Source organism: Ochotona curzoniae, unplaced genomic scaffold, assembly GCF_017591425.1.
Source record: "Ochotona curzoniae isolate NIBS_2020 unplaced genomic scaffold, NIBS_Ocur_1.0 patch389, whole genome shotgun sequence".
Taxonomy (NCBI): domain Eukaryota; kingdom Metazoa; phylum Chordata; class Mammalia; order Lagomorpha; family Ochotonidae; genus Ochotona; species Ochotona curzoniae.
The window spans coordinates 1-26,479 of record NW_024466960.1 but is presented as its reverse complement, the minus strand read 5'-3'; the positions used below and the strand labels follow the sequence as shown (position 1 = coordinate 26,479).

Below are 26,479 nucleotides of genomic sequence, written 5' to 3'. Positions count from 1 at the left end.
CCATCGTCATCGCAGCTGCAGAAAGGAGGTCTGCGAGAGCAGAAAGCCTGAGTGGACACAGACAACGAGCAGGCGGGGGCTGGGGGAGAGGGAGCACCACTGCAGATGAGGAGTGGGGAAGAGAGTGGCCGGTCCTAGCTGTCCCCAGGTGCCCCCAAATCCAGAGCCACCCTGGGGTTCCAGTTCCAAGAGGCCATCCAGAATGCACTTCTGGGGTTCAGAACGCTTTGAGATTATTCCCTCTCCCCGCAACATCCTTTATAAAGAAATCAGCACTTGGAATTGGCACATAATTACTGAGTACAGTGTGACATTTCCGGGTCTCCTACACAGGTGCAGGGTCCCAAGTCTTTGGGCCATCCTCGGCTGCTTTCCCAGGTCAGAAGCAGGGAGCTGGATGGGAAGTGGGGCCACTGGGATTAGAACCAGCACTCACATGGGATTCCAGCAGATGCAAGGTGAGGATTTAGCCACTAGGTTATTGTGCCAGGCCTGCACTATGACATCTCAATACAAGTATCCAGGGTACAATGATGAAATCAGAGCAACTGACATTTCTTTGCGGTAAGAACTTTCCAAATCCTCTAATCAAGTGACTTGAAATACACAAATTATTAGTCACTCTACATTGTCACAGAGCACCTCAACTTTTCCTTCCTATCTATGACTTTGTTCCCAACACCCATCTTCTCCCTAACCTTGCAAGCCTATGGTGATCCCTACTCTGGTCTCTGTTTTTTTTTGTTGTTGTTGTTGTTAAATTAATTGCATTGCATTATGTGACACAGTGTTATGGGCACTGGGATTCCCCCCACCCCTCCCTGAACCCTCTCCGCATGGTGGATTTCTCCACCTTGCTGCATTACCACAGTTCAAATTCAGCTGAGGTTCTTTCATTGGAAGTATTTACCAAGCATAAAGTCCAGTGTCTTATTATCCTAGTGGGTTCAACGATTTCTTGGTGAGACCATCTCTGGTCTGAAGGTAAAGCCAGCAAAGCATCATCCCAATCAATTAAAGGCCCCGACATAACATCAACAGCCATTTACAACCTCATGGCATCAATTGACATGACATTGATTAATAGTATGTTGATAGGAAGATGCGGTTTCTTAACTACATCCTGTGACTTCTTCATAGACATTTCAATTTTGGTTTGTATTCAACCTGATTCCATACAGTTATCAGTTTAGGTACTTTTTTTTTTTAGGATGGGTGTGCAGAGAAATCCCCAATACCCTAGTGAGGCGTAACTAATCTTTGTGTCCCACCTAGTGAGGCATGTTTGGGTCCACGCTGACCGTTTCCTGTCTGATTCTAAGCTTTCCATGTTGTTGTCTGTCCATTCTAGATTTTTTTGTTTGTTTTGAGGGGTTACTGGAGCGATCCTAATGGTCAGTGCGAGGGAGGGTGGGGACCCAGAGCCTGAGCCAGGCTAGGACCAGAGAGAGCTCACCTCCCTATTCCCGAAGGAAGTTTATTATTCTTCTGTTTCTGCAGTGGTCTCTGCTTTTTTAGCTTCCAACTAAGCACGAGATTGTGCGGTGCTCGTCTGTCTGTGCTTGGCTTATTTCATGTAACATGGTGTATGATGTTTGCACCCCAACCCACCTGTGGGGTCATAAATGAGCATTTCCTTCGTCCTTCTCCAATGAGATTCTTGACCTTAACTTAAAAATAACAGAGTATGATGAGGGTAGCCCAGTGGTGAGGTGGCACTTCAAGCTAAGCCTCCCATAGGAGCACTGGTTTGAGTATAAGCTGTTCCACTTCTGATCCAGTTCCCTGCTTACAACCTGGGAAAGCAGCAGAGGATGGCTCAAGCCCTTAGACCATTGCATCCAGGAGCTGAATGGGAAGTGCAGTGCCCATATGGGATCCTGGCACGTTCAAGGTGAGGCCTTTAGCCACTAGGCCACTGTGCCACGCCCATCTTTTAAAAAAATAGTATTTGTATGGGTCTGGCGTGATAGCGTAGCAGTTAAAGTCCTTGCCTTAAACGTGCCAGGATCCCATATGGGTGCTGGCTCTAATCCTGGCAGCCCAACTTCCCATCCAGCTCCCTTCCTGTGGCCTGGGAAAGCAGTTGAGGACGGCCCAGAGCTTTGGGACCCTGCGCCCGCGTGGGAGTCCCGGAAGAGCTCCTGGCTTTGGATTGGCTCAGCTCCAGACATTGCAGCCACTTGGGGAGTGAATGATTGGACTGGAGATCTTCCTCTCTATTTCTCCTCCTCTCTGTATATCTGCCTTTCTAATAAAAATGAATAAATCTTTTTTAAAAAATAGTATTGGTATGCAGGCCCTGGGCTAGGAATCTCACATATCCCAGCCAACTTCACCTTTGTGCGGCTGCATGGGGTAGATGCCACTGTCACCCTCACTTTGAGGAAGAGAGTACTGAGGTTCAGAGAGGGCAAGCAACTTGCCCAAGGCCTAACAGCTAAGCAAGGGGCCGGCCCAGGGGCTGAGGGCAGTCAGCGGGCCCAGCTAGAGCAGGCTCCTCAGCCCCAGCAGCACCAAGTCCACCTGACACGTGACTGCCATCTCTCCTCCTCTGGCAGAACAGAAGCTCCGGGGAACAGACACGTTCAAGTTGGGCCTGGGCACTGTGGAGTAGGAGAGGGAGGCAGAGCAGTACTGCCAAGGAGGCCCGACAGGAACCCAGCCGCCATGCTCTCTGTGCAGGGCCTGGAGCACACACAAAGCTGCTTCTGGTGTACAGTGAGCGCGTGGAGCTCGTCTGGCTTTCCCTCACTCACCAAGGCTCATCTGACTAAGTATTTCTGGTCCTCCCACACTGTACACATATTACAATTTTACAAAGCCTTTGTTTCTCGGCCAGTGTGGTGGCACAGTCGGTTGGGCTGTCGTCTGCAACCCTGGCATCCCACATGAGTGCTGGCTCAAGTCCTGATTACTCTATTTCTGCTACAGTTCCCTACTGGCAAGACGGCAAAAGAGGACCCAGATTCTTGTTCCCCGGTTTTGACCTGGCCCAGTTGTGTGGCCACTCAGGGAATGAGCCAGCAGGTGAATAACTGATCTCTTTCTTTTTCCCTATCTCTACTTTTCAAACAAACAAAATTTCAAATAAAGTAAAATAAATAATAAAATCTCTGGTTCATGGACCTGCAGTGGAAGGGGTCCTAAACACAGTGGGCTCAGACAGACAACCAAAAGATCAGAGCCATCAGGGAGCGGTGACGCAGTAGCGCCAGGCTGAACAACACACAAGGTCATTTTAGATGCGCAGATACACACGACGCTCATTCAGCTATGAAGAGACAACAGGGATGGTGGCTGCAGAAACGCCGAGACGTGGTCAACTCCTCACACAATGCACAGGGCCGGGTCTTGCAGGTTCACTGCAACTCTCCAGCACACGCCTCATGCAGGCAGGTCCAGCAGGAAGTCACCCTCGCCTGACTCAGAGCTACCTGGCTATCTTTTCCTCAGTTTCCCTACTGCTCCAGGTTTTTGCTTTTGAGTTTTGACAAGGAGTTTGAATGCCTGCTGACTGAGCATGTCAAATGCCAGAAGGAGAAAGGCAGAGCCGATGTGGCCAAGCAGAGCTCTGTGGAAGAAGCTGGAGAGAGGAGCCACGAAGCTGGGGCGGAGCAGTAAAGAGGAAGCCACAACGGAAGTACACAGGGGCACAGGGCATGGGCTGCCTCCTTAGACCTTGCCCTTCTGTCTTTTTTTAAAAGTGTATTTATTTTTTTTGAAAATCAGAGTGATGTAAGGGAGAGGGGGAGTGGAGGAAAGAGAGAAGAGAGAGGAGAAAAATAGACATCTTCCATCTTTCCATCTATTGGTGCACTCCCCAAATGCCCACAACAGCCAGGGCTGGGCCAGGCCCAAGTCAAGAGCCCCCAATGTCATCTGGGTCTCCCCACGGAAGTGGCATGCTCTTCAACCCTCATCTGGCTGCCTCCACGAGTGTTCATCAGCAAGAGGTTGGGTGAGAAGCACAGCAGCCAAGACTCAAGTCAAACCCTGAGTTATGAGATGCGGCGTCCCAAGCAGCAGCTGAGACACAACGGCCACTCTCACTCTTCCACTTTCAGTCTATCAAGCACGTCTGTCTCCCCAGCCAGAGCCCAGCACTCCCACAAGACCCTGAGAGTCTCCCCTCCCCCGCATTCAGGCATGACAGGCATCTGACAAGTCATAGCACCTCAATCCTTCCCAAAATGCTGACCCGCCCATTCACCTGTGCTGTGGGGGACAGTGTCTGCCAAGAAGTGGCCCAGGGCTCTGTCTTCACTACCTCTATGACTCTCAAGGATTTGTGACAGCAAACAGGCCAGCGTGACTGTGGCTCTGCTGAGGGGTACCCAGCTGCAGCTCTCATCTCCTCTCCCCAGCAGTCATTTTAACACCACAGGAGGATGCACTGAAATTAGGTTAGAAATGAAGGTTGTGTAGGGCATAGCACGGTAGCCTAGCAGCTGAAGTCCTTACCTCGTATACTCCAGGATCCCATATGTGCACTGGTTCTAATCCCCACTTCCCATCCAGCTCCCTGCTTGCAGCCTAAGAAAGCAGTCGAGGACGGTCCAAAGCCTTGGGACCTTGCACCTGCGTGGGAGACCTAGAGGAAGTTCCTGGCTCCTGGCTTCGGTTCAGTGCAGCTCCGGCTGTTGTGGCTACTAAGGGAGTGAACCAGCAGATGGAAGATCTTCCTGTCTCTCCTTCTCTCTGTATATCTGACTTTCCAATTTAAAAAAAATCTTAGAAAATGGAGAGAATGCAAAAGGGATCTAAACCCATACTGTGCAGGATTGTGGAGGCTGAAGTGTGACAACCAGGGAGCGTGAGCTGGAGCATAAAGGAAGGAGAGAAGAGGGGCACCTCAACCACTCCTGCACCTTGTTGTGTTTTGAGTTTTTAAAGATTTATTTAATTTTAATTGGAAAGTCAAATTCACAGAGAAGGAAAGACAGAGAAATATCTTCTGTACACTGGTTCACTCCCCAAGTGTCTGCAAGGGCCGGAGCGAGCTGAGCTGATCCAAAGCCAGATGCCAGTAACTTCTTCCGGGTCTCTCACACAGGTACAGGGTCCCAAGGCTTTGGGCCATCCTCAACTGCTTTCCCAGGCCACAGGCAGAAGATGGAAGGGAACTAGAGCAGCCGGGATACAAACAGACACCCAAATGGGATCCCGGTGCATGCATGGTGAGGATTTTAGCCACTAAGCTACTGTGCCAGGCCCTACTCCTGTACCTTGAAATGTGCAGGTGTGTTCTGCACAGACAGATCCAGGAAGGCTGTGAAGGACAGCAGGGCCCAAGGAGGCGAGTTTCAGAGCTGATGGGTAAACTTCCCCGCAGGTGGCCCACAAGTGGCAGGTTACAAATCTGGCCCACAGACAAAGCCTCCTCAGACAGCAAGCCTTTTCCTCTCTATTCCTGTCTGGTTGGTTTTGTAGCTAGATAAAATCCCCTGTTGGGTAAAGTTTAAACTTTTTGGGGTGGGGAAAATTTTAACAAATTCAAACTGCTGATGTCAATAACAGCTAACATCTTTATTACGCACCTGTCAAAGGGAACCTTTTTAAACTTCGGTTCTATCTTCTGGGGACTTCTAAGCCAGATACTAACACAGAGAGGAGAGAATTAACAGTCCAACTTACAGGTGTTTCAATGTGAAGTACAAAATGCAACCATGAAAAGGGGTGGGGCAGAAGAGCAGAGCCCTGGCTTTTTCTGCTGACTGGAGTCTTCCAATGACTGGATCTCAGAGCTGGAAGGGCTAAGAATTACAGCAGGTTCGGGCAGCCATTTGAACCCAGCAGTTAGGAGTTAGGACACCGGATAAGGCCCTTCCAGCCCGTATGCAACTGCCAGCCCTGCAGCTTCTGGCTTGCTGTTACTAGAGACCCTGGGAGGGAGCAGTGATGTTCACATCCTGGAGCTCCCGGCCCAGGCACGAGAGCTGAATTGTTTCCAGTTCAGCTCCGTCCGTGGCGGGCATCTGGGGAGAAAACCAGTGCGTAGGGATTCATCCTGTCACCTAAACAAAAAAATTTCCTTTTAATTTTTTAAAAAAGTGTTTATTTTTAATTTACTTGAAAAACCACACAGAGGAGGCGAGACGAGAATCTTCCATATGCTGGTTCAGTTCCCTACTGGTCCAAACATACAGAGCTGGGCCAGGTAGAAGTCAAGAGCCAGAACCGGATAGTAAGTGAAGCAACTGGGACTTGAACTAGTGTCCATAGGGGATGACGGCGTTGGGAGATTTTATCTGCTAAGCCACAGTGCCAGATCCAACTTAAAACAAACAAACAAAAAATCCAGACGGGGCCCGGCGCGGTGGCACAAGTGGTTAAAGGTCCTCGCCTTGCACGCCCGGGATCCCATATGGGCGCCGGTTCTAATCCCGGCGGCCCCGCTTCCCTTCCAGCTCCCTGCCTGTGGCCTGGGAAAGCAGTCGAGGACGGCCCGAAGCTTTGGGACCCTGCACCCGCGTGGGAGACCCGAAAGAGGTTCCTGGCTTTGGATCGGCATAGTATCGACCCGTTGCGCTCACTTGGGGAGTGAATCATCGGACAGAAGATCTTCCTCTCTGTCTCTCCTCTCTGTATATCTGCCTTTCCAATGAAAAAATAATAAAAATAAATCTTTAAAAAAAAAAAATCCAGACGATTCTAAGAAGCTGCTAGAATGGTAACAAGAACTAAAACCTTTAAAGCTCAGGAGAAGGAATGAAATCCTGTGAAAGAAACAGCCCAGAGGAGACAAGGCAAGAACTGGCCACGCCCAGCAAAGATGATGCCCTCACACTTGCCCCAGCAGGTCCTGCTGCCCAGCCAGGCTGTTCCCAGGGGAGATGCACAGAGCCAGGAGGTGGGACTGCGGGGGTGAGGTGGGGCACCCATGGGGTTGGTAAGGGCTTTCTCCTCTTACCAACCCCAAGGCCTGCATGGGACCACAGGGGCCCCTGTGACAGGGCAGCAGAATGGGAATTTGGGGTCTCCAGAGCAAACCAGCGAGAGTAGGCCTCCCAGGGCCACAAGCCAAGTAATTCCCCCTCTGCCAGGGCCTGTGGGGCCCACTTATCTGGTGCCGCTCAGAGGAGATGGGGCACTGGGCAGTGCCCAGAGGCCCTCCCTCCCATGCAGAGAAAACAATAGGCCTGTTTTCCTTAGTGCTTCCTGTAATCCAGAAGCCCACACAAAGAGGAAGAGGGGGGCAGCGGGTACAAAGGGACAGCTGGCAGAGGGCCCTGCAGCCTCCCAGCAGCCACCAGTTCCCACAAAGTCACTCCCCCCAACACCATCACAGGACACAAGAGTGACAGCCTTAAAGCCCACTACCCTCCAGCAGTTACCCAAGCTGGGACGACAGAGAGAAGAGCCAAGGGTTGCAGGGGACCCTGGAAGGGGGGACAGACCAGGCTCCCCAGGACCAACAGCGTCTGGAAGGAAGGGCGAATGCTCTGGGAGGCAGGGTAGAGTCTGACACCCTTCAGTTCCGAATCTGGGGCTAAAGGATGCATGCATGTGAGAAAAAACAAACACGGCGGTCTCAGAAAGTTCACAGAGCGGCCAGCATTGTGCTCAACAGTTAAGGTGCCATGTGGACGATCACTGCGTGCCGTGTAGGGGTGCCTGGATTCAAGTCCCGGCTCTGCTTCCTGTGCACCCTGGGAGGTGGCAAGTGAAGGCTCCAGTGGGTGGATTCTCCCCCATGGGGGATTCCAACTGAGTTCTGGAATTCTAGCTTCTGCCTGGCCCAGCCCTGGATATTAAGGACATTTTGGGAAGTGAACCAAATGGAAATCTCTCTTTGAAACAAACAAACAAAAAAAACTTGTAACTTCACAGAAAATGTGTATTACAAAGCAACTAGGCAGTGATGTCCAAACATCTGCAACAAAATAAGCTCTGAAGTCTTTTTCCCCCAAACTTTGTGAAGTGCACACACACAGAGGTGTGTCTGAAAGACAGTGAGTGACACGGAGGCAGGGGAATGGGTATGTGGGCCACAGGTGGGGCAGTGGCAGAAGTCCCCTGAAGTCCTCCTCCTCCTCCTCCTCCTCCTACTGGAGCAGATGGCGGACACAGCCCCTGCCCCTGGGGCTGGAAGGGGAGGTACAGAGCCTGCCGTGGGCAGCAGGTTGAGACCTAGGTGAGTCTCCAGTTTCCATCCCAGAGCCTGCCACGGGAAAGAGGTGCATGAAAAAGGATCAGAGTGAAAGCCAGCCCACAGCCAGGGCAGGAAGCCAACCATGTCTAGGGTGAGGAAGGCAGGAGATGCAGGAGCTGGGCGGGCCAGAGAGCACCTGCACCTGGAATCAGGAACTGAAAGGAAGAGAGCAGGCGGGTTCTTCCAGCTCCTGTGACTGCCCATCAAGTCAAGGAACCAAGTGCATTGCTTCACAAAGCCTGCGAGTCACTCCTTCTCCTACAACTGACCCTGTGCACACCCTGCCTCCCACACTGGTCATAAGGCCCAGCACTCTGGTCCCATCCACATTCTGAGGTTCCTGTCCCCTATGTGACAGCTGCTGGCTGTGCTCCAACAGGCTGAGAAGGCAATCCTGGTGGCTCTGGGAACGGCGGGGAGGGAGAGAAGCCACGGGGAGGAGGGGCAGTGGACGGCTCCCTCCTCCTGGATGTCTGTGCCAGGAGGATGTGTGAAATGCACACTCACACACACAGACTTGCAGGTACATGCAGTGGCAGAAGCAAGTTAAGACATGACACATGCACGGACACAAATGCCATTCTCATCAGGAACCAGTCAGAGCAGAACTGGTGGCTCTCCCCTCCACCTCCTCCCACAAACTGATTCTTAGCCCCCGGGTTCCTGGGTTGGGAGACTGAACCCGGGAGGTGGTAGCGGACACACGAGGCTGGGGTAGCAGGGCAGTGTAGACAACGGCAGGCGGTGCACGAGGACGGCGAGGAGACGGCACCAGATTTCAGGCAGCCTGGTGCTGGTTCTAAAATGGCCACAGGCGAGGCAAGGGACAGATGGTCTCTCAGTGATGCTGAGCTGGGGAAGTGAGGAAAGGGAAAAGGAAAAAATAAATACCATCACAGTCAGGAATGTAAAAATAAACGAAAAAACCTGAAAGATAAACAGCTTGCTTCTGAGGTTTTGCCAGCCTCTAGGACCTTCCAAGAGAAACAAGAAAGCCAAGGGCCTGGGCAGCCAACCCCTGGCCTGTTCCCCACCTCCCGCTGGAGGTCACGCAGTCATGGCCCTGTCCCAGCCTCGCAGGGTTAGAGGCAGTTGAGGTGGTGACTTGCTCTTACACCCCCAGCGTTCTTTCCCATGCTGTCACCTGAGGGAAGGAAGGCTCTGATGTGATGGCCTGTCCGAGTCTGACCTGTTGCCGTCCACAGTCAGCACAATCAAAGTCATGGCCTCGGAGCAGCTGCCGCTGGCTGACAACAGCCCAGCATATGACAAGCTACAAGGGGTTCCCACGCATCTCTTCCCGGTCACACCTCCCACCTGTAGGGCTGCAGGACGGGCACAGATGACAGCCCAAGGCTCTGACAAGATGATGAACCAGGCGGCTTGGTCTCCTGAGAGTGACCCCACATCACGGCCTCTAAAGCCATAAACATCCTTCCTCTGGTTGGATGTGCCCACCTTCCCACCCTGCCAGTGCCCGTGCTGGTATTGTTCGGTTTACAGCTGGTATGGGCACAAGGCAGACACTGGATTGCTCCCTATTTGCATGCCATCTCACCTCCCACCCCTGGGTCTCTATAGATGGCAGTCACTCTAGTTAACCATGTTGCCTCTGATCCACGCCTCCGGATCTCAACCTAGACGTGGCCACCTCCAGCAAGTAACCCCAACAGCGCTTGTTCTTCACTCACAGTACCCGTAGCATCCCTGTCACAGCATCAATTCAGCATTTGTGGCTGACCCTCTAACTGTCTGACTCCTTTCTTGGTGGCCCAGGCTACACTGGACACCTATCTGCTGAATCACTACAGAAAATAAAGTCGATGCTACACACTCCTCAGGCCTGCACGTGATGGTCTAACTCAGCCATGGGCAGTCTTTATCCTTCCCAAGCCGCCCTGGAACATCTGCTCACATGGGGCAGCTACACAACATCAGCCTTTCTGCCATGTGGAATCAGCCCCCCCAGTAATCAACATGCTTGTTAAATGGGTATTCCCAGAGCAGGGATTTTCTTAAAACACAGAGCCTTCAATACAGGCAAAAACCTAACAGCCACGCTGATAAAGGCCTGAGTACCCCAAGAGGCTCCAGGACAAGAAGAAGAGACAAAGGCTCTGCTGCCCAAGGCAGAGCAGGGCTCAGCGTCCTAGTGGGGAAGTGGGAGAAGCAGAGCAGTGTGCACAGGATGCTCGCAGGTCGGCGGGTCGCCCAGGGCAGGCCTCTAAGCTCCCCAAGAGGACGCCAGAGTGTGGTGAGATGAGCAGGTGTGGTCAGTGCTGTCCCATAACCACAGCAAGAGGGCCTGGGCCCTGGGTCTGAATCTTAGGGAATTCAGGCAAACCAATCTCTTAGCTTTTTATTTCCTTATCTATTCAGTCCCCTCTCAAAAGAACTTAAGCCTGGGTTAAGCCACTGCCCGCGCCACCAGCCTCTCATATGATTAGTTTGAATCCTGGTCACTCTGCTTCTAATCCAGCTCATGGTTAACATGCCTAGGAAGGCAGCAAAGGAGGACATAGTGCTCGTGCCCCCCCTGACATCCACACAGGGGACTCAGATGGACCCTGGCTTTGACCTGTCCATCACAGCCATCTGGGAAGTGAAGCAGCAACTGAAACATCTCTGTCTCTCTTTTTAACTTTACAAAAACAATAAATCTTCCCAACCCCCCCCCAAAAAAACCTTATGATGGTAAAAACATTCTGAAATATATAAAGTGATCCAAATTTACATAGTATCCTTATAACGAAGCAAGGACAAAGTGAGGCAAAGATGATTTCTAATACTATTGGGGTGTCCAGCTTTAGGGATAAGAGCTGTAGCTTAGGAGAAAAAAAAAGCAGCACTGGAGAACAGGCAGGTAAGATGGAAAAGAGGATAGGTGGCCTTGGATCAAGGAGGGGCAGGTCCTGGGACAAGATCCCAAGCAGGGCTGTGGAGGGCACAGCTGGAAGGCAGCAGGCGGGCGAGATGTCAGGCCCGCTCAGGCTGCCAGGGCACAGACTAACGGAGGAGGACGGCACCAGTAATCAGGGCGTGGATAATAGCAAGCTGCTTTCAACTGGTATTCAAGGGCAGCACAAACAAATCATTATGCCTCATTGCCAACCTCCTACCGGGGCAGTCAGGTGTCCACAGACCCCAGGAAAGAGCCAGGGAAGCTTTGCCACAGAGAAAACCTGCCCCCACGCCAACTCCTGACCCCAGGAGACCCATCGGAGGTGACGAGAGACCTGGGTAAGAATGCTAGCAGAGGGAGGGAGGGTGGAGGATGCTGAGCTGAGTCAATGGGCCGCAGAGCAGGCCCAGGCGGGCCCATGGGCAGGGTGTGTATGCGTGCGTGTGTGTGTGTGTGTGTGTGTTGGGGGAGGCAGTCTGAATCACAGACTCTGGCCAGGCCTACTCTTCACAAGGTGGAGATCAGATATTTTCGGGCTCCACTAAGGGCCAACCCAGAATAAATTACAACCAGAGGGACGTAGGTAAGATGAGAGGAGAAACTTCCTGGCCAGCAGGATGGAGCAAATAGGCTCACACAGTGTCTCAGTGGGCCTGCCTCTCTCTCATCAGAAACCCTCTCTGGGACCCGGCACAGTAGCCTAGTGGCTAGAGTTATGCCCTTGCACATGCCAGGATACCATATGAGTGCCAGTTCAACTCCCAAGGGCCCCACTTTCCAGCCAGCTCCCCATTTGTAGCCAGGGAAAGCAGTGGAGGACAGCCTAAGGTCTTGGGACCCTGCATCCACATGGGAGACCTGGAAGAGGCTCCTGGCTCTGGACTGGCTCAACTCGAGCAGTTGCAGCCACTTGGGGAGTGAACTAGCCGACAGAAGATCTTCCTCTGTCTCTCCTCTCTGTATATCTGACTTATCAATAAAAATACATAAATCTTTAAAAAATTAAAATAAAGAAACCTTCTCTGGCTCCCTTCCTGTGCTTCCAGGGCCCAGCCCCAAGAATCAGTTCATGCATTCATTCAACAAATGCTGAGTGCCTGCCACATACTGGGCACATTTCACACGAGCAACCAACAGGACAGTCACAGTCACTCCCTTCAGGCACATAGCAATCTTCTGGAGGCCATTACTGCGACCATCATCACACACAACAAACACGAGAGACTGAAGACAAAGCACAGGGAGACAGGGGAGAGCTCCTGTGGGGAAAGCGGACAGGTGATCTTCACACTTCACTTGGCCCAGAACACCCCACAAGAACACTCAAACCAAGAAGCTCAAACTCTCGGGTTCGCTTTGGGAACACCTGTAACACTGCCCAGGCCACTACACGTGAGCAAATCTGAAAAGCCACCAGGTGTCTGAGATAACACACAGAAAGGCAGTGTAGCTACAGGGCTGGAGTTGGGGCCTGCCCAGGCCCAACAATGGGTTGGACACAGAGCTGGTGGTGTATAAAGACTTCTATGGGACTGGCATGGTGACACAGTAGGCTCATGCTCCATCTGCAGCATCAGCATCCCATATGGATGCTGAGTCAAGTCCTGGCTGCCCCACTTCCCATCCAGCTCCCTGCTTCTGTCATGGGAAAGCACGAGAGGATGGCTCAAGTCCTGGGACCCCTGCACCCACATGGGGGACCTGGAAGAAGCACATGTTTAACAATGCAGAGAGCAACACTGGACTTCAGGGTATGAATGAAAGTTCCCTGGTCATCCAACCTGTCCAAGTGAACAAACCCCAAAGTGAACAAACCCCTCTGCCCCCACCGAGCCCAGGTGAGCTCTCCCTGCCACCCAGACAGGATCCTCATCCCTCATCAAGGAGCAAGTTGTTCCTGAACCAGCAGAGGTGATAGCATGGAAAGAAGGAAAGGAGGAGGTATCCCAAGAGACACAAATTGATGGCGGGGGAACAGTCAGCACACAATGAATGCAAATTATAGTAAAAACAGACCACAGAATAACCAGAGGTCCTGTTAAGAAAGGAGGACAGAGTCAGAGCTGCCAGGGCAGCCAGGGTTGCTGGACAAGAGGATCGAGCTCCAGGCCAGGCGGCAGGAGGAGCCCCAGGCCCTCCCTCCTTGTCCCAACCTGTGCCTTTCCATCAAGTTCTTTCCACATAGTCTGAGGGGTGTCTCCTCCTTCCCCAACCCACGCACCCATCACAGCATCCCGAGGGTTGGCGGGGTGGGGCGGCCCAGACTTGGCCCCTCTGTGTCCTTGGGGTGAGGCCAGAGCTCTCCAGCTGCCCGGGTGACTGCCGGGAATTCCTGACTCAGGAGGCAGGACAGGCGGGAGCTGCATGTTCAGATGGAAGATTTCAAACTTCCTCTTCCTTCCAGTGAGGCTGAGAGAGGGCTCTAGCCAGGGGGAACGAGGCTCACAGAATTCCAGGCCCACACCTGGGGCTCCGTGACTCACCACAGCCATTAAGAGAAATCAGTTGTGTGGGTGGTTTTCTCTTTCTTAAAACACGAAGTTGGGAGAGTTAACAGAACCCCCAGGGATGCTGAGAGACCTGGGTCAGCCACCTCCATCTAATGAGCATTTAGCGGGCTAAGTGCTCCCCACCATGTTTATTTAATCCTCTCACTATCCCTGTGAGCTGGGCTTTCTTGCTCTCATAAGGGATGAAAATAAGCACAGCGAAATTGATCACTGGCCAAAGACCACATGGAAGGCGGCAGAACCAAGTCTGCTGTGGGAATGGGGATGGAGAAGGCCCAACTTCGCAGGGTCCTGCCAGTCCTCAAAACTCCATCCAAAGTTCCCATCCTCCCAAGTCATCCTTGTATCTGGCCAGTCTCTCTCCTACCCCCACTCTGGGCAACATTTAGCAAATAATTTCTGCCACGCACACCTCCAAGGACCCTTCAGACCATTTTGGCTTTGTGTTCTTCAGGTGCCTGGGTCCCATGCTCACCCCAAAAATCTCTCTGTAGTGCACACGCTCACCCTGTCCCCTCCAACCTCATCTTGTTTCTCTCCATTCCTCCCTTCCCGGCTTATCCCACGCAGTCAGCACCTCATTTGCGCACCTTCCCTTCTGTAGGAACACTGCAAATCACACTTCTGATCTGTTCCTATGTTTAAATCACTTCCACACAGGAGGCACTCAAAGACTGGTAGGGGAGGAAAGGCACAGCAGGCCTATTCACCACCAGCTATGTTGGCATCCCATACAGGCGCCAGTTCAAATTCCAGCCACTCTGCTACCTGGTGCTACAGGTAGAGCCTATTATGTGTGGTACTGGCCCCTAGAACAGGAAAGCTCCTGGGTGTGCAGGGGCAACCTGGTTGACCCTTTGGGGGAGCACCTCGGAAGGCAGCACCTGAGTAAGTGCAGGTTTAGAATGCTACCCAGGGGATGCAAACCCCTGATGAATAGCCAGAGTACTGAATCCGTTCATTTTGTGGGTGAGAAAACCAAACCCCAGAGAGAAGCAAGTTGGAAACCCCATGCGTGTGCTCCAAGGCAGCCTCCCACACTCAACAGCCCCTGGAGTCTGCCAGCCTTTCGTTGTGGGCTCTCTAGACCCTACCTGAGGCCAGGGCAGGTGGCCTGAAAAGAAGCAGAGGCACTCTCAGTGAACCTGTGATGCTCACATGATCTAAAGTTCCACCCAGGACCCAGGGCAGAGCCAGGACTTGGGGCAGAGCCACCAGAGCAATTGCCCTGCAGGGTGGGAACAGATGTAGGTGCCAGCATCCTCCGAGGCTCAGCCTGAGAGATGCAAGGGTGATCTGCTGGGACAAGTTCTTACATCACTTTTTAACTTGATGAGTGATGCTGGTGACCACAGTGTCTAGGCAATGCACAGAACTAGGCTATAGGATAACACCCTAGAAAAGCTGGCAATGAGCATGCTTCACTCCTGTGGCACCAAGGGGTAGAGCGGGGATGAGGTGGTGTTTAACAACAGTTAGGATGCCTGTATCCTCCATCCAAAGAATGGGCTCTGGCCCCCTGATGGCAGCTTCCTGCTCGTGCAGGCCTGGGGAGACAATGGAGATGGCTCAAGTGGCCGGAATCTTACCATCTATGTGGAAGATGTAGATGGAGTTCCTGGCTCCCACCTTCACCAAGTGGAAGGTGCTCTCCATAAATATAGTAAAAAAAAAAAAAACCTCTGAGCACCATGGCTGGGTTGATCAGGTTCAGTCCTGGAGCAACAGCTGGCTCCAAGTCCCTCCCAGCTCCAGCTAAGGGGAAAGCAGGCTCTGGACCAAAGTGAGGGGACTTGTGGGGCCAAATGCGCCCCTGGAATGCAATATGTATATAAGCACAGAGTGCTCCTCCAGGCTGTGTGCAGAGGACAGAGGAGGGGCCCCCATCAGCCCTACAGCTTTCCCTCACTCCTCAGGATCCAGTGCTGGGCAGGCCATGCAGGCCACCTATGGGCACAGTCCCGAGCACACTCCAACACCACCTCCTCTTACCAGCAGGAACCCCCTGTAGACAGCATTTTGACCTCTAACATGGGTATCATAGGGCCGGCACTGTGACACAGCAGCTTACGCCTCTACTTACAGGGCCAGCATTCTACAGGAGCACAAGTTTGAGTCCCAGCCACTCCACTTCTGATCCAGTTCCTTGATAATGTTCTTGGGAAAGAAGTGGAAGATGCTCCAAGTACTAGGGCCCCTGCACCCACGTGGGAGACCTGGAAGAAACTTCTGGTTTTGGATGGGCTTGGTTCTGGCTGCTGTGACCATTTGGAGAGTGAACCAACTTGTGGAAGACTTGTCTCTCCCCCTCTCGTTAACTCTGCCTTTCAAATAAATAAATAAATCTTTTAAACAAAACAAAAAAGTCTCCTTCCTTGGGTCACAAGGACAGCTAGCTCTCTTGCCCTCCTCTCTTCCTTCCACTTGCCCATGACGGTCAATGAAAAAGCATAAAAGGTGCTAGTGGTCTGTCAAATTGACCATACGTGTTCTAAGAGATTCAACTCACTTCTGGGTCTGTTCATGGGTGTGGACCCCACAGAGGGATGCAGAGTCTGACCCAGCTCAAAATCCTGCAGGTCTTGAGGTCCCTTTTCACACAGCATCTACTCATCTAGCCATGAAAAAACGCGGTTGAACTCCAGCACCTGCATCCCCCACCTGACCTGCTTTCCAATTTCCTCCAGCAGCCACCCCTCAGAACCCAGGATGAGACCAAGAGAGAGGTCAGCAACCAAGTCAGACAGCAGGTATGGTTGGATGAAGGCAGAAGGGGTTGAGGGCGGCAGCTTCTCTCCCTGCTGCAGGATCCTGCGTGACCTCAAGCAGTCATTTCAACATTAAGTCCTTTCTGGAGAGAGGCATCTATTGCCTCATGCCAGGGCAGGAGGAAAGGGTGGGCTCAAGGCCGGCTGATGACACACAGTGCACCTCACCTGACTCAGCAAATACCAGCAGGGAATTAAGCCTTGGCTCCACTCTGTACATGCAAACAGGCATGAGTGGCAGAACGGTGGTTGCCAAGGGCTGGGGCGAAGGGAGTTAGCATGGCACAGGTGTGGACTTCCAAACAGAGAAGCCCAAGATATTTCTGGAGTTGTACGGGCTACCAGCTGCCCCACGACACAGAGATGCTTAACACCCCAGAAACATGCATTTAAAAACAATGAAAATGTTTAGTTGGACACTGTGGATATTCAATCAGAACAGGAATGTGAAAAAGCTAACGTGGCATGAAATGAGACGGTCTGCCTCTCCTCTGTCAGAAGCAGAGGCCTTCTTTGGAAGCGGCTCAACTCTTCCAGATGAAATCTTTGCAGTCTTCGTCCTTCCATTCCTGTCATTGGAGCATTCCGCCACCCATCTCACCCTGCCATAGCCCAACAGCCAGGAATCTCCATAGGTTCTGGGCCCATAGAGCTTTGCATAGCCAGCCCTGGCAACTCCACCAGCTGCTTCCAAAAACACAGTCTGAAGCCACTTACTCTCTCTTTCCCTGCAGGGGAATGTCCCAGGGACACAAACACCTTTTTCCCTATCTGTGCTGGGGGGGGGGGGGGGGAGTGGTCCCCATCCCTTTCACAGGGCATCCCTTATCCAGGAAACAGGCCACATCCCCAAAGTCTCCACATCATCACTGAGCAACCTTACCGCTGGTGTCTGGGCTCTCAGCAAGCCCACCAAACCTGCCTACCACAGGTCATGGACAGATGGCAATTAGAGTGCACAGAAAACAGTACCAGCTACACACCGCTTAGCAGAGCAGCCACACACTGCCCTAGCGCCCTCCTTACACCCCGCCGGCCACTCTGGCAGCAAGGGGCCTCTGGAGCTCAGGTTACGGAATGAGTGACTTGACTGCATCTCAGCTCTGCCTCTTCCAGGTTGTCTGACCTCAGGCAAGTAATTTCACTTCCAAGCTAGCTTTCCTGGGCATCATTCCTTTATCTTGAAAAGGAAACCAGGATGGGTCTCCTCAAAGGGTGCCTGTGGGCGATCCAGAGATCACAGAAGACTTTACCACAAAGCCCAGTCTTTCCCCAGAGCCCCATTTGGAGATGAATCCACATTAAAATACAAATGACTTCTACAGGAGCGATCTTTGTTCTCAAGATAGAAAGAGGAGGGAGAGCGACAGGTCCCAGTCCCCTGCTCTGGCCTGCAGTAGTTCCCACGGTGAGGGGCAAAATTTAGTAAGAGGGATTTTCTCCAGCTTTTTCAAACCTGAGTTAATAGCTGGGGCCTGGCACCTGTCATGTTCTGCTCTCCTGAGATCCAGAAATAGCGACAGCAGCTCCCATTCCACACAAAGACATGGCCACAGCAGGGTGACTTCCAGCCCCTGGTCACTTCCCTGCAACAGGAGTGATGCCATTCCTGCTTCACCTCTGTCCTCCAAGGAACCAACGAAGACCCTAAGCCCCTCCCGCCCACACTACATGCCTGTGCCTCTCTCTGCCTCCTGCTTCCTAGATTTTGGGGCACCCTGGGCCCCTGTCCCCTAGACCCACTCAGCACGAAACACCAAGAACTGCCTGCTGCAGCTGCGTGCTCACAAATGTGCCTGGAAAGAGCAAGCAGGTGGGCGGTGATGAGAGAACAAGAGCATCCTCTTCTGGCAGCCTGGCGTGGGGCCCACCCCTTCTACCTGCAGAGGTGCACTGCTGACAAGGCAGACTCCCCTCTCACCCAGAAAGCAGCCAGCCAGGGACCTGGAAGCTGTTTCTTCCTACACAGAATAAACCGGTTCCGCCCTGTCCCTGCCCCCTTTTCTCGCCAATGCCTGTCTAGAGCCCAAGAGAAGCACCCATGACACCTTGGTAAGGAAAGCAATTCTTCAAGGTACCGTCCTAGACACAGCCTACAGAAACATGAGTGCCCCCAAGCCACGGGGACAGAGAACTTTTCCAACACTGTGGCTGCCCCTGGCTGAGACCTACCAAGTCGGGACCCATGCTGCTCTGTATCCCATGGGGGTCCAGCAGACACAAGCCCCTCTGTGGTTTCCAAACTCAGAAGGAGATATTGAATCACAGAGTACACACACAAATTCACATCCCTTACCCAGGGAGGGGTCATGGGACCCCCTCCTCCTTTAGTCAGTACAGGGAAGGAGCCACGGGAAACAGATACCAGTCCCTGTGGAAAAACTAAGACTGGAGAACATACTGAATGCAAAGCAATACCCAGTCCAACACTAGGAAAGCAAGTGGGCAGGGTCATCAGCTTCGGGCAGGCGTTGTGAGGGGGAAAAACACACAGATGTCTCAGTAGCTTCTGGAAGGAGATGGAATTTTCCTCACTCCACCCTACTAAGCTTCCACCTGCCCCACAAGAAAACTGCTGGACAGAGAGCAAGCCCAGGCCCTCCACAGTCTGCATCCTGAAATGGTTCCTGGGAGCCAAAGAAGGGAGAGACTTTCCATTCTGCCTTGGGACATCAGCTAGCACCCGGCCTGTGTTAAGGAGCCCAAGGTGAGGTGAGCACCTCCCCGCTTTGCCTGGCAAAGCCCTGGCCCTGAGAGGGACCTGATGAATCTGCGGCCCTAACGACCTCGCCCTTTTCACCTACCAGCACCATTTCTCTTAAGCAAATAGTTTCCTGTCCTCCATTCATGTCATTCTGTGCAGCAGGCTCCTCACACAGCCTGTGCCACCACATGCCTCTCCGGACCCCGACATTGTTCCTGGAGTTTGGCTCCTTCAGGAAGCCCAAGACCTGTGGTTTCCCAATCCAGCATCCTTGCACTCCCCTCTCATCATTCCTGACTCATACACAATGTCAAATACAGTTGCATCTGTTTATAGTTTCTACCAAGGCCCAAGGAAGGGCCTACCTGCCCTCACTTATGGGATACACACTCACCTGCCATGCCCTGGGCACCTCTCAGGCTGCCAACAGCTAACAGTACACCCTTCCCCTTACAGACCAGCCCTAGATGACAAGCACTCACCCATGTCCTGCCAAGCCACATGTGGGTCCACAGACTCAGAGCCACATGTGGGTCCAGGACTTAGAGACCCTCCACCCCATGGGGGAACAGAAGAGTGGGATTGGCCACCGAAGCATCAGTTCGTGTCCCGGATGTTCCGCCCCGATCCAGCTCCCTGCTAACAGACCTGGGAAGGCAATAGAGGATGGCCCATGTCCTCAGGCCCTTGATACCCACAGGAGGGACCAGGGTGGAACTTCTGGCATCAGCCTGACCCGGACCTGTTACAACCATTTGAGGAGTAAACCATGGATGGAAAATGGTGCTCTGTCACTTTGCCCTTCAAACAAATAAATCTCTTTTTTTTTTTTTTTAATAAAATTGAAGGCTAAAGGAGTCATATGAGCTTTGTCTCCCACAGGAATTTTCAGAAGAAACCTTTTAGAAGTTCAGCTTAGAGCTCCTGTGGTTGCTGATCCAATATTCCACCTTAAGATCCCATTCCAGGGTCTTCAGTTCTGGCCATCTCCCTGCTGGTTCACCTTTACCTATTTCTTCTGGCATGTGACGCATATCTCAACCAACCAACCAACCAGCCATTTTTGTTCTGTAAAAAATAAAACTGGGGGGTGGTGCTGTGATACAGTGGAGTGGGCCATCGCTGGAGCACCCACAACCCAAGATGAAGGGTTGGATCCTATCAAAGCAGCTCTGCTTTTCATCCAGCTTCCTGCTAATGCATCCTAGGAGGCAGCAGGTGACACCATGGGCTTGGACCCCGATTTTGGCCTGGTCCAGTACTGTGAACCAGTGATAGAAGAGCTTCCTGACTGTCATCCCTCCCTCTGAAATCTGCCTTTCAAAGAAAATTTAAAATAATCTTTAAAAAGGATTTATTTATATTTATTTGAAAGGCGGGCTTTTACAGATAGAGAAGAGAAAGTCCTCCATTCACTGGCCCACACCTCAAGTGGCAGCAAAGGCCAGAACTGAGCCAATAGGAAGCCAGGAGCCAGAAGCCTACCCCCAACTCCCCCGCTTTCTGATGTGGGTTCCAAGGCCCCAGGCCATCCTCTGCTGCCTTCCCAGGTCACAGAGAGCAGGATTAGAAGTGCAGTAGCTGGGACACAAACTGGCACCCAAACAGGATCCCCACGCTTACACGTTGAAAATTAGCCTGCAACTTTGCCACACTGGCCCCTCTCTTAAATTCTTATTATAGCTTGCAATTATAGGCATGATTATTTAAGGTCTCTCTCCACTATTCACCTGTACAAGAGCCATGTCTGGACCCAGCACCACGGCCTAGTGGTCAAAGTCCTCACCTTGAATGCACAGGGATCCCATATGGGCGCCAGTTCTAATCCCAGCAGCTCCACTTTCCATCCAGCTCCCTGCTTGTGACCTGGGAAAACAGTTGAGGACGGCCCAAAGCCTTGGGACCCTTCACCCATGTGGGAGACCTGGAGGAGTTCCTGGCTCCTGGCTTCGGATCAGCGCAGCACTGCCATTGCGGTCACTTGGGGAATGGATCATCGGACGGAAGATATTCCTCTCTGTATATCTGACTTTGTAATAAAAATAAATATTTTTTAAAAACTGTTTTGTTTATACTACATTCTCTGCCCAGTTCTAGATCTTGCCACAAACAGAACAGGAACTCTTCCCCACAGCGAGCAGGTCCATCCTCGTGCTGCCCAGTCACAGGACAAAATCCCCAGAAGCGGATATTGGGTTACTACAACTCCATCTCTCCTCTCTCCTTCTCCCAATAGTCTTCACCCTTACTGAAAACAGCCTGAAGTAGCTTCCCAATCACGCTCTAGAGCAGCTCTCTACAGAAGGAAGAACCCCAGGCTCAAGATAAGGACAGGCCGACTGGGAGGAGAACCAACACAAGCTGTGGCAAGTCTTACCCCAAAGAACAGTGCTGCATCTTCCTGTAAAGGGTAGGTTAAAAAAAAAGCACTGTCAGTGTCACCTTGCTCACCTGACTGCCAGGCTACTGGAGGGGCATAGGGCTGGGAACTGGGCACCCAAGTTCGACATGACTCTCCAAAGACAATTGCAACTTGCGGCAATCAGACCGAACAAAAACATCCCAACCTCAAGGATTCCAAGCTCTGAAGGAACACAGCAACCACTTATGAAAGGGATAGCCCCGTGCTTGCCAAAGCGTTTTTGTTTTGTTTTGTTTTGTTTTTTTCCCCTTGCATGGATGATCCCAGAGTTCTGGCGAACAGCTTGGTGTCCTACGGATCCCACTACTGCATCCTTCTCACGGTCCCTAGACCCAATTCCCACAACAGTGGCCTGAGTGCTTGGTGACAACACAGGAAAGGTTGTGATGGATAACTTCCTCTGACTCAACTTGTTTGGAGATGAAAGCATGTGCAGGCATACAGCAGCCCAGCTCCCAGGGGGTGCCTCAATGCCCAGGCCTGCTGGATGCGAAAACCATGCCCACCTCTGATGCGCAGACTGAGCAGAGAGAGTGCAACAGTGTCACGAGGAGTGGCACATTTCCCACCATCTTGTCCCCAAACAAATGAGGATGTTCTTCTACCTGTCCCGGCTCATGTGTCATCTATCTTACGTGCATAGTTCAAAGGTGAAAGAGTGAGCTTGGGTTTGAAATCAGGAATCTACACAGCACTGCGTTCTCTGGGGTCTGGGGGTAAGAGTGAAGGGTAGGCCAGTTGGCTTTCAAGATGACCCTCTTAATGTCTGTGATTTCAACTCTCAATACCTTGGTCTCCCAGAGTGCCTCCCCTCCACATCCCACCACAGGCTGCAGTTACCAGGCCTAAGTTATGGCACAAAGACTGGTGAAGCGGTCTCTCCCTTGTTTGCAGACCAGCTAGCCATATGGCATCAAGAAACTTCTCCAGATTCTTCCTTCCATCATTCTGCCAAGATGCCAAAGAAGCCAAATGCCTCACCCCCGACCTGCACGTTCTCCAGGGAAGAAAAGTCACCACGCAGGGCCCTCCCACCCCCGCTGCAGGCGGACAGTGGGAAGGCACCTGCTGGGGGCACCTGGATGGCAAGCACATCAGAACACAGCAGCAGCACCCACACCCACCCACCCACGTCGCTCAGCCGCCTCAAAATAACATGCCCAGAACTGCCAGCTTTCCAAGTGCTGCTGGCTCCACAGCCACGCCAAGAGAAAAGGAAGAGGAAGAGACGGCTCCAGGGAACAGACACAACAACATAAAACCAGTGGGAAAAGAACATCCCTGCCTGCAGCGCCCACCTAGCAACAAGTCCCCTTCAAATGAGCCCCTGCGAAGTCCCAGCCACACAGCCCCACACTCTCAGGGAACACCACATTCTGAAACGTCCAACCTGTGAGACACAAAGACAACCCGGCCAGTGGGTGAAAGGGATCGACCAGTAGGAGCCCAGCAAAAGACAGGAGGTCAGCCTGGGACCTGGCCCTTCCTTGCGGCCTCTTCTTCCACTCAGGCCCTGGGAGAATCCAAGAGCTCTGAATCAGATGATTCTTCTGGTATACAAGCAAGCTTGGAGACAGAGAGGGTTTCATAAAAGGAGCCCACTTTTCCATTGGATGTTCCTCTCTTGAGCAAGGGCACTGCTAGAACTCGGCTTACCACCAAACTAGGTGACTCCAAAGACATCTCCGAAATGGTGGATTTTTGTTTTGTTTTACTGTACCCAGAAGAGAGAAATGAGAGGAAGCCGAACAGCCTGGCGTTTACTGAACATGTTCTCTAAGTAAGCACTGTGCTAAGGTTTCTCACTGGTGTAACATATTCTCACTCAACAAACAATTGAGCCCCTATCTTATACAAAACTCTGTCCTCAGCCCTGGGCATACAGAAATGAACCATTTGGTCAAAATCCCAGGTTTTACTGCACTTAAATTTTAGTCTAGGTTGTCAGAAATAATTACATACATCTACAGGTGATGAAGATCACTTAAAATGATTATAAAATAGACAAAGGAAATGCTATATATAAGAGCAGTTCAAAAAGTTCATGAGAAATGGAATTTAGACTTTGTTTTGGTGCCAAAAAAAGGTTCAAATCCAAGCATATGAGGGATCCTCAAAAACTTCATAGAAAATAATTTAGCCTGGAAAAACAGTGCATGGATTTCAAAAGATTTGTGCCCACATAATTTACCCTTTGATTCCAATTTTGCATGAAAATTTTTAAGTACCTCATTAAAATTTTATAGAAAAAAGAAGCAGGGGAGCCCTTTTGGATACCGTTACACGGGAAGACTTCCCTGAATACCATTTGATAACAGTGACACACAGAGCAAAGCAGCAAGACTTCATGTACCTATCCACCCTACGGGCTCAGTACTATTGCCAGCCACACTACACACGTGAGAAAAGGGAGCTTGGAAGACCAGGGCCCTTTGTCAGGGTGAAGAGAAACCCAGGAAGTAAGGAGACCAGGACTTGGCCTCAATCTTGCAATTCCAAATCCCACACTTGTCCCTACCACCACAGGAGAACCTCCCAGGCGTCACAGGTGGCTATGGCTCCCTACGCAACTGCGCCCCCAACCCCGCACATGTGTGTGCACACACACACATACATAGCAAGCCAAGGGACAACCGCAATTCAGTCTTCCTTAATACCAGACCATGACTCTCACACCAGCTGAAAACCAAGCCCTCAAGGACAGAGGCAGGCCCCTGGGCTCCCGTAGCCAGCTTGTGCGTCCTATGCTCCGCTCCCACCCACCTCCCAACACTAGACTTGTGCTGCAGGGCCACACAGGCTGCTGTTCATTCTCCAGGTGGCCAGCCAGGCACCAAGGGGCTGACCAAGCTGGCTGCTCTGAGGGGAGAGGGAGGAAGGAGAGGCAGGGACCATAGCGGCCCTCTGGCAGAGGAGGGGACAGGTACTGACTGAGGGAATGTCACCAGAAAGGAGGACACAGGCGCTAGGCGCTGGCCAGCTCCATCCCTCAGAGAGCCCAGTCCTGGAGGACCGGGCTGGCTGAGTGGGAGCTGAAGGCAGGACAGTCAGAAGGACCAAAAACAAGAATGCTGGCTCTCTCTGGAGGGGTAGAGAGAACGGTGGGGGAGGAGGCTTCAAGTGGCCAAGTCCAGAAGGCACATCCAAGGTCAGAGAGAGAGAGATTCTACAGAACAGCTGAGGAGTCTGAGGGTAGCCCCAGCAGAGTCCCCCGTGATTCAAAACAAAGGTCAGGGTCTGGACCCACCCATTCTGTGTCGCATTTCCGGCACCACAGCCACTGGAACCTGTAGCTGGAGTTAATCAACAACCAAGGAGGGGACGCGCTGGTGGAGTGTACCCCAGAGGAAAGTGCAGCACGGGCCGTCAGGCACAGCCTGCATTTCCAGTTTGTATTCCACCCGGAGGCTAAGCCGCCCTTGGAAGTCTCCGTTCTAAGGCTGGACCCCTCAACACACACAAAGGCCACGCATCCCCAAAACCCCCCATCACTTTCTCTCCAGTAGCAACCCGGGTTTCCAGGCTCAACATGACACCAAACAAATTATGACCTGGATGGCAAAAAAAAAAAAAAAAACTGTGTCACCGCCTGAAACCCAATTAACAACATGACTCTGCTCTCTTCAATTCCCCTCTCCCCTCCCCTCCAGTCATATCCGGGGCACCTGTGTAGCTGACCGCCTTTCCCGCTCCTGGCCACGTTCCCTGGCTAATTCAAAAGCCAGAAAGGAAGCAGGTGGAGCAGGGGCCTCCCGAGAAGCTGCGAAGCCACACCTGGGAACTCCCTCCCCATCCCATCCCTTCGCGGCCTGTCAAGCCAGCTGGAAGGGCTCGGCGTTCAAGCCAACACCTGGGGGAAAATCTGGAATGTTCACCTTGAAATCCCTGAAATCGCCCTCAAGCCCAAACTCCGTGCTGAAAAACACAGCGGAGCGGCTGAGAGCCCGTGAAGTTCCCCACGTGGGACAACAAATGGAATTTTCAAGAATTCCGCTGCGCGGTCTTCTCGCCACGACCCACCCTTACCCCCGAGCCCTTTTCTAACTATGGAGCTCCCTCCCTAGAGAGCTCCACCAGGGCTTCCCCCCATCACCCCAGCTTTTCCAAGTCTCTCCACTGATGACACAGGCCGCGCACGCGTGTGTTTTGTGTGCATCCACACGGATAAACACCCTGAGCCCAGCCCGGTGCTGGAGTTTCTGAGAAGCCGCGGCCGGCCCCCCTCCTCCGCCCGGCCCCGTGCACTTGTCCATCCCGGGCTGCGGAGTTGGGAATGCAACACTCGGGGACCCTGAGACCGGAAATGCCTGGCTCCCGGCTGCTGTGCTAGAAACCCGAGAGCAGAGCCAGCCAGGGAGCACTGCACCGAGGCAGGAGCTGCAAGTGGGGAGAGCCGCGGCTCCGGGGAAAGGGGAGCGACCAGGAGAGACGGAGACGCTCGCAAAGTCAAAAATCCGAGTCAGAGTGCCGGGCAGGGGTCGCCACGCAGACCCTTGCAGGTGACAGCGGGGAGCGTTCAGCCCGAGTGACCCCTGCCCACCTCCCCGCTGCCAAAACACCTAGGAGAAAGGGGTTCTCGAGCGCCCGAGGAAAGGTGAGGGTGGCAGGGAAGTGTGGGGGCGGGGCACCCCAGGGTGGAGACCGAACTCGGCTCGCAGAATCTGCGGCGAACGGAGGGCGAAGGGGAGCAGGAGAGCGGCGCCAGGTGGCCCGGGAAAGAGGCCGGGGTCGCCCCGGCTTGGGACGGGGCCGGCGGAGGGGGTGCCCGGCGAGCACGTGAGGCGTGCGGCCGCCACGCTCCCTCCCCCTGCGGCGGCGAGGACGGGAAGCAGGGCGAGGCTGGGGGTGGGGAGGGACGGCGGCTCACCCGCAGGGCGGACAGGTCGATGTCGTCCAGGCTGCGGGCGGGGGCTGGGTCGCCCATGGCCTCCGCGGGGAACCGGGGCCCCGGGGCCGCTCACGCTCCGGCTCGGCTATTCCACTGCCGCCGCCGCCGCTTCTCCCCCATCGGGGGACCT

At 52.8% G+C, this 26,479-nt stretch overlaps 1 protein-coding gene across 4 annotated transcripts in view; it reads right to left on the bottom strand.

Annotated features, from left to right (window-relative positions):
* Positions 1-26,473, bottom strand: part of LOC121167563 (misshapen-like kinase 1) — a 51,814-nt gene extending 25,341 nt beyond the window's left edge. For all 4 annotated transcript variants that reach the window (XM_040997035.1, XM_040997036.1, XM_040997038.1 and 1 more), the window contains exon 1: positions 26,329-26,473. In XM_040997035.1, coding sequence (XP_040852969.1) covers positions 26,329-26,385 — 57 coding nt within the window. In that variant the 5' untranslated portion in view covers positions 26,386-26,473. The remainder of the gene's footprint in view (positions 1-26,328) is intronic.
* Between the last annotated feature and the right edge of the window lie 6 nt (positions 26,474-26,479).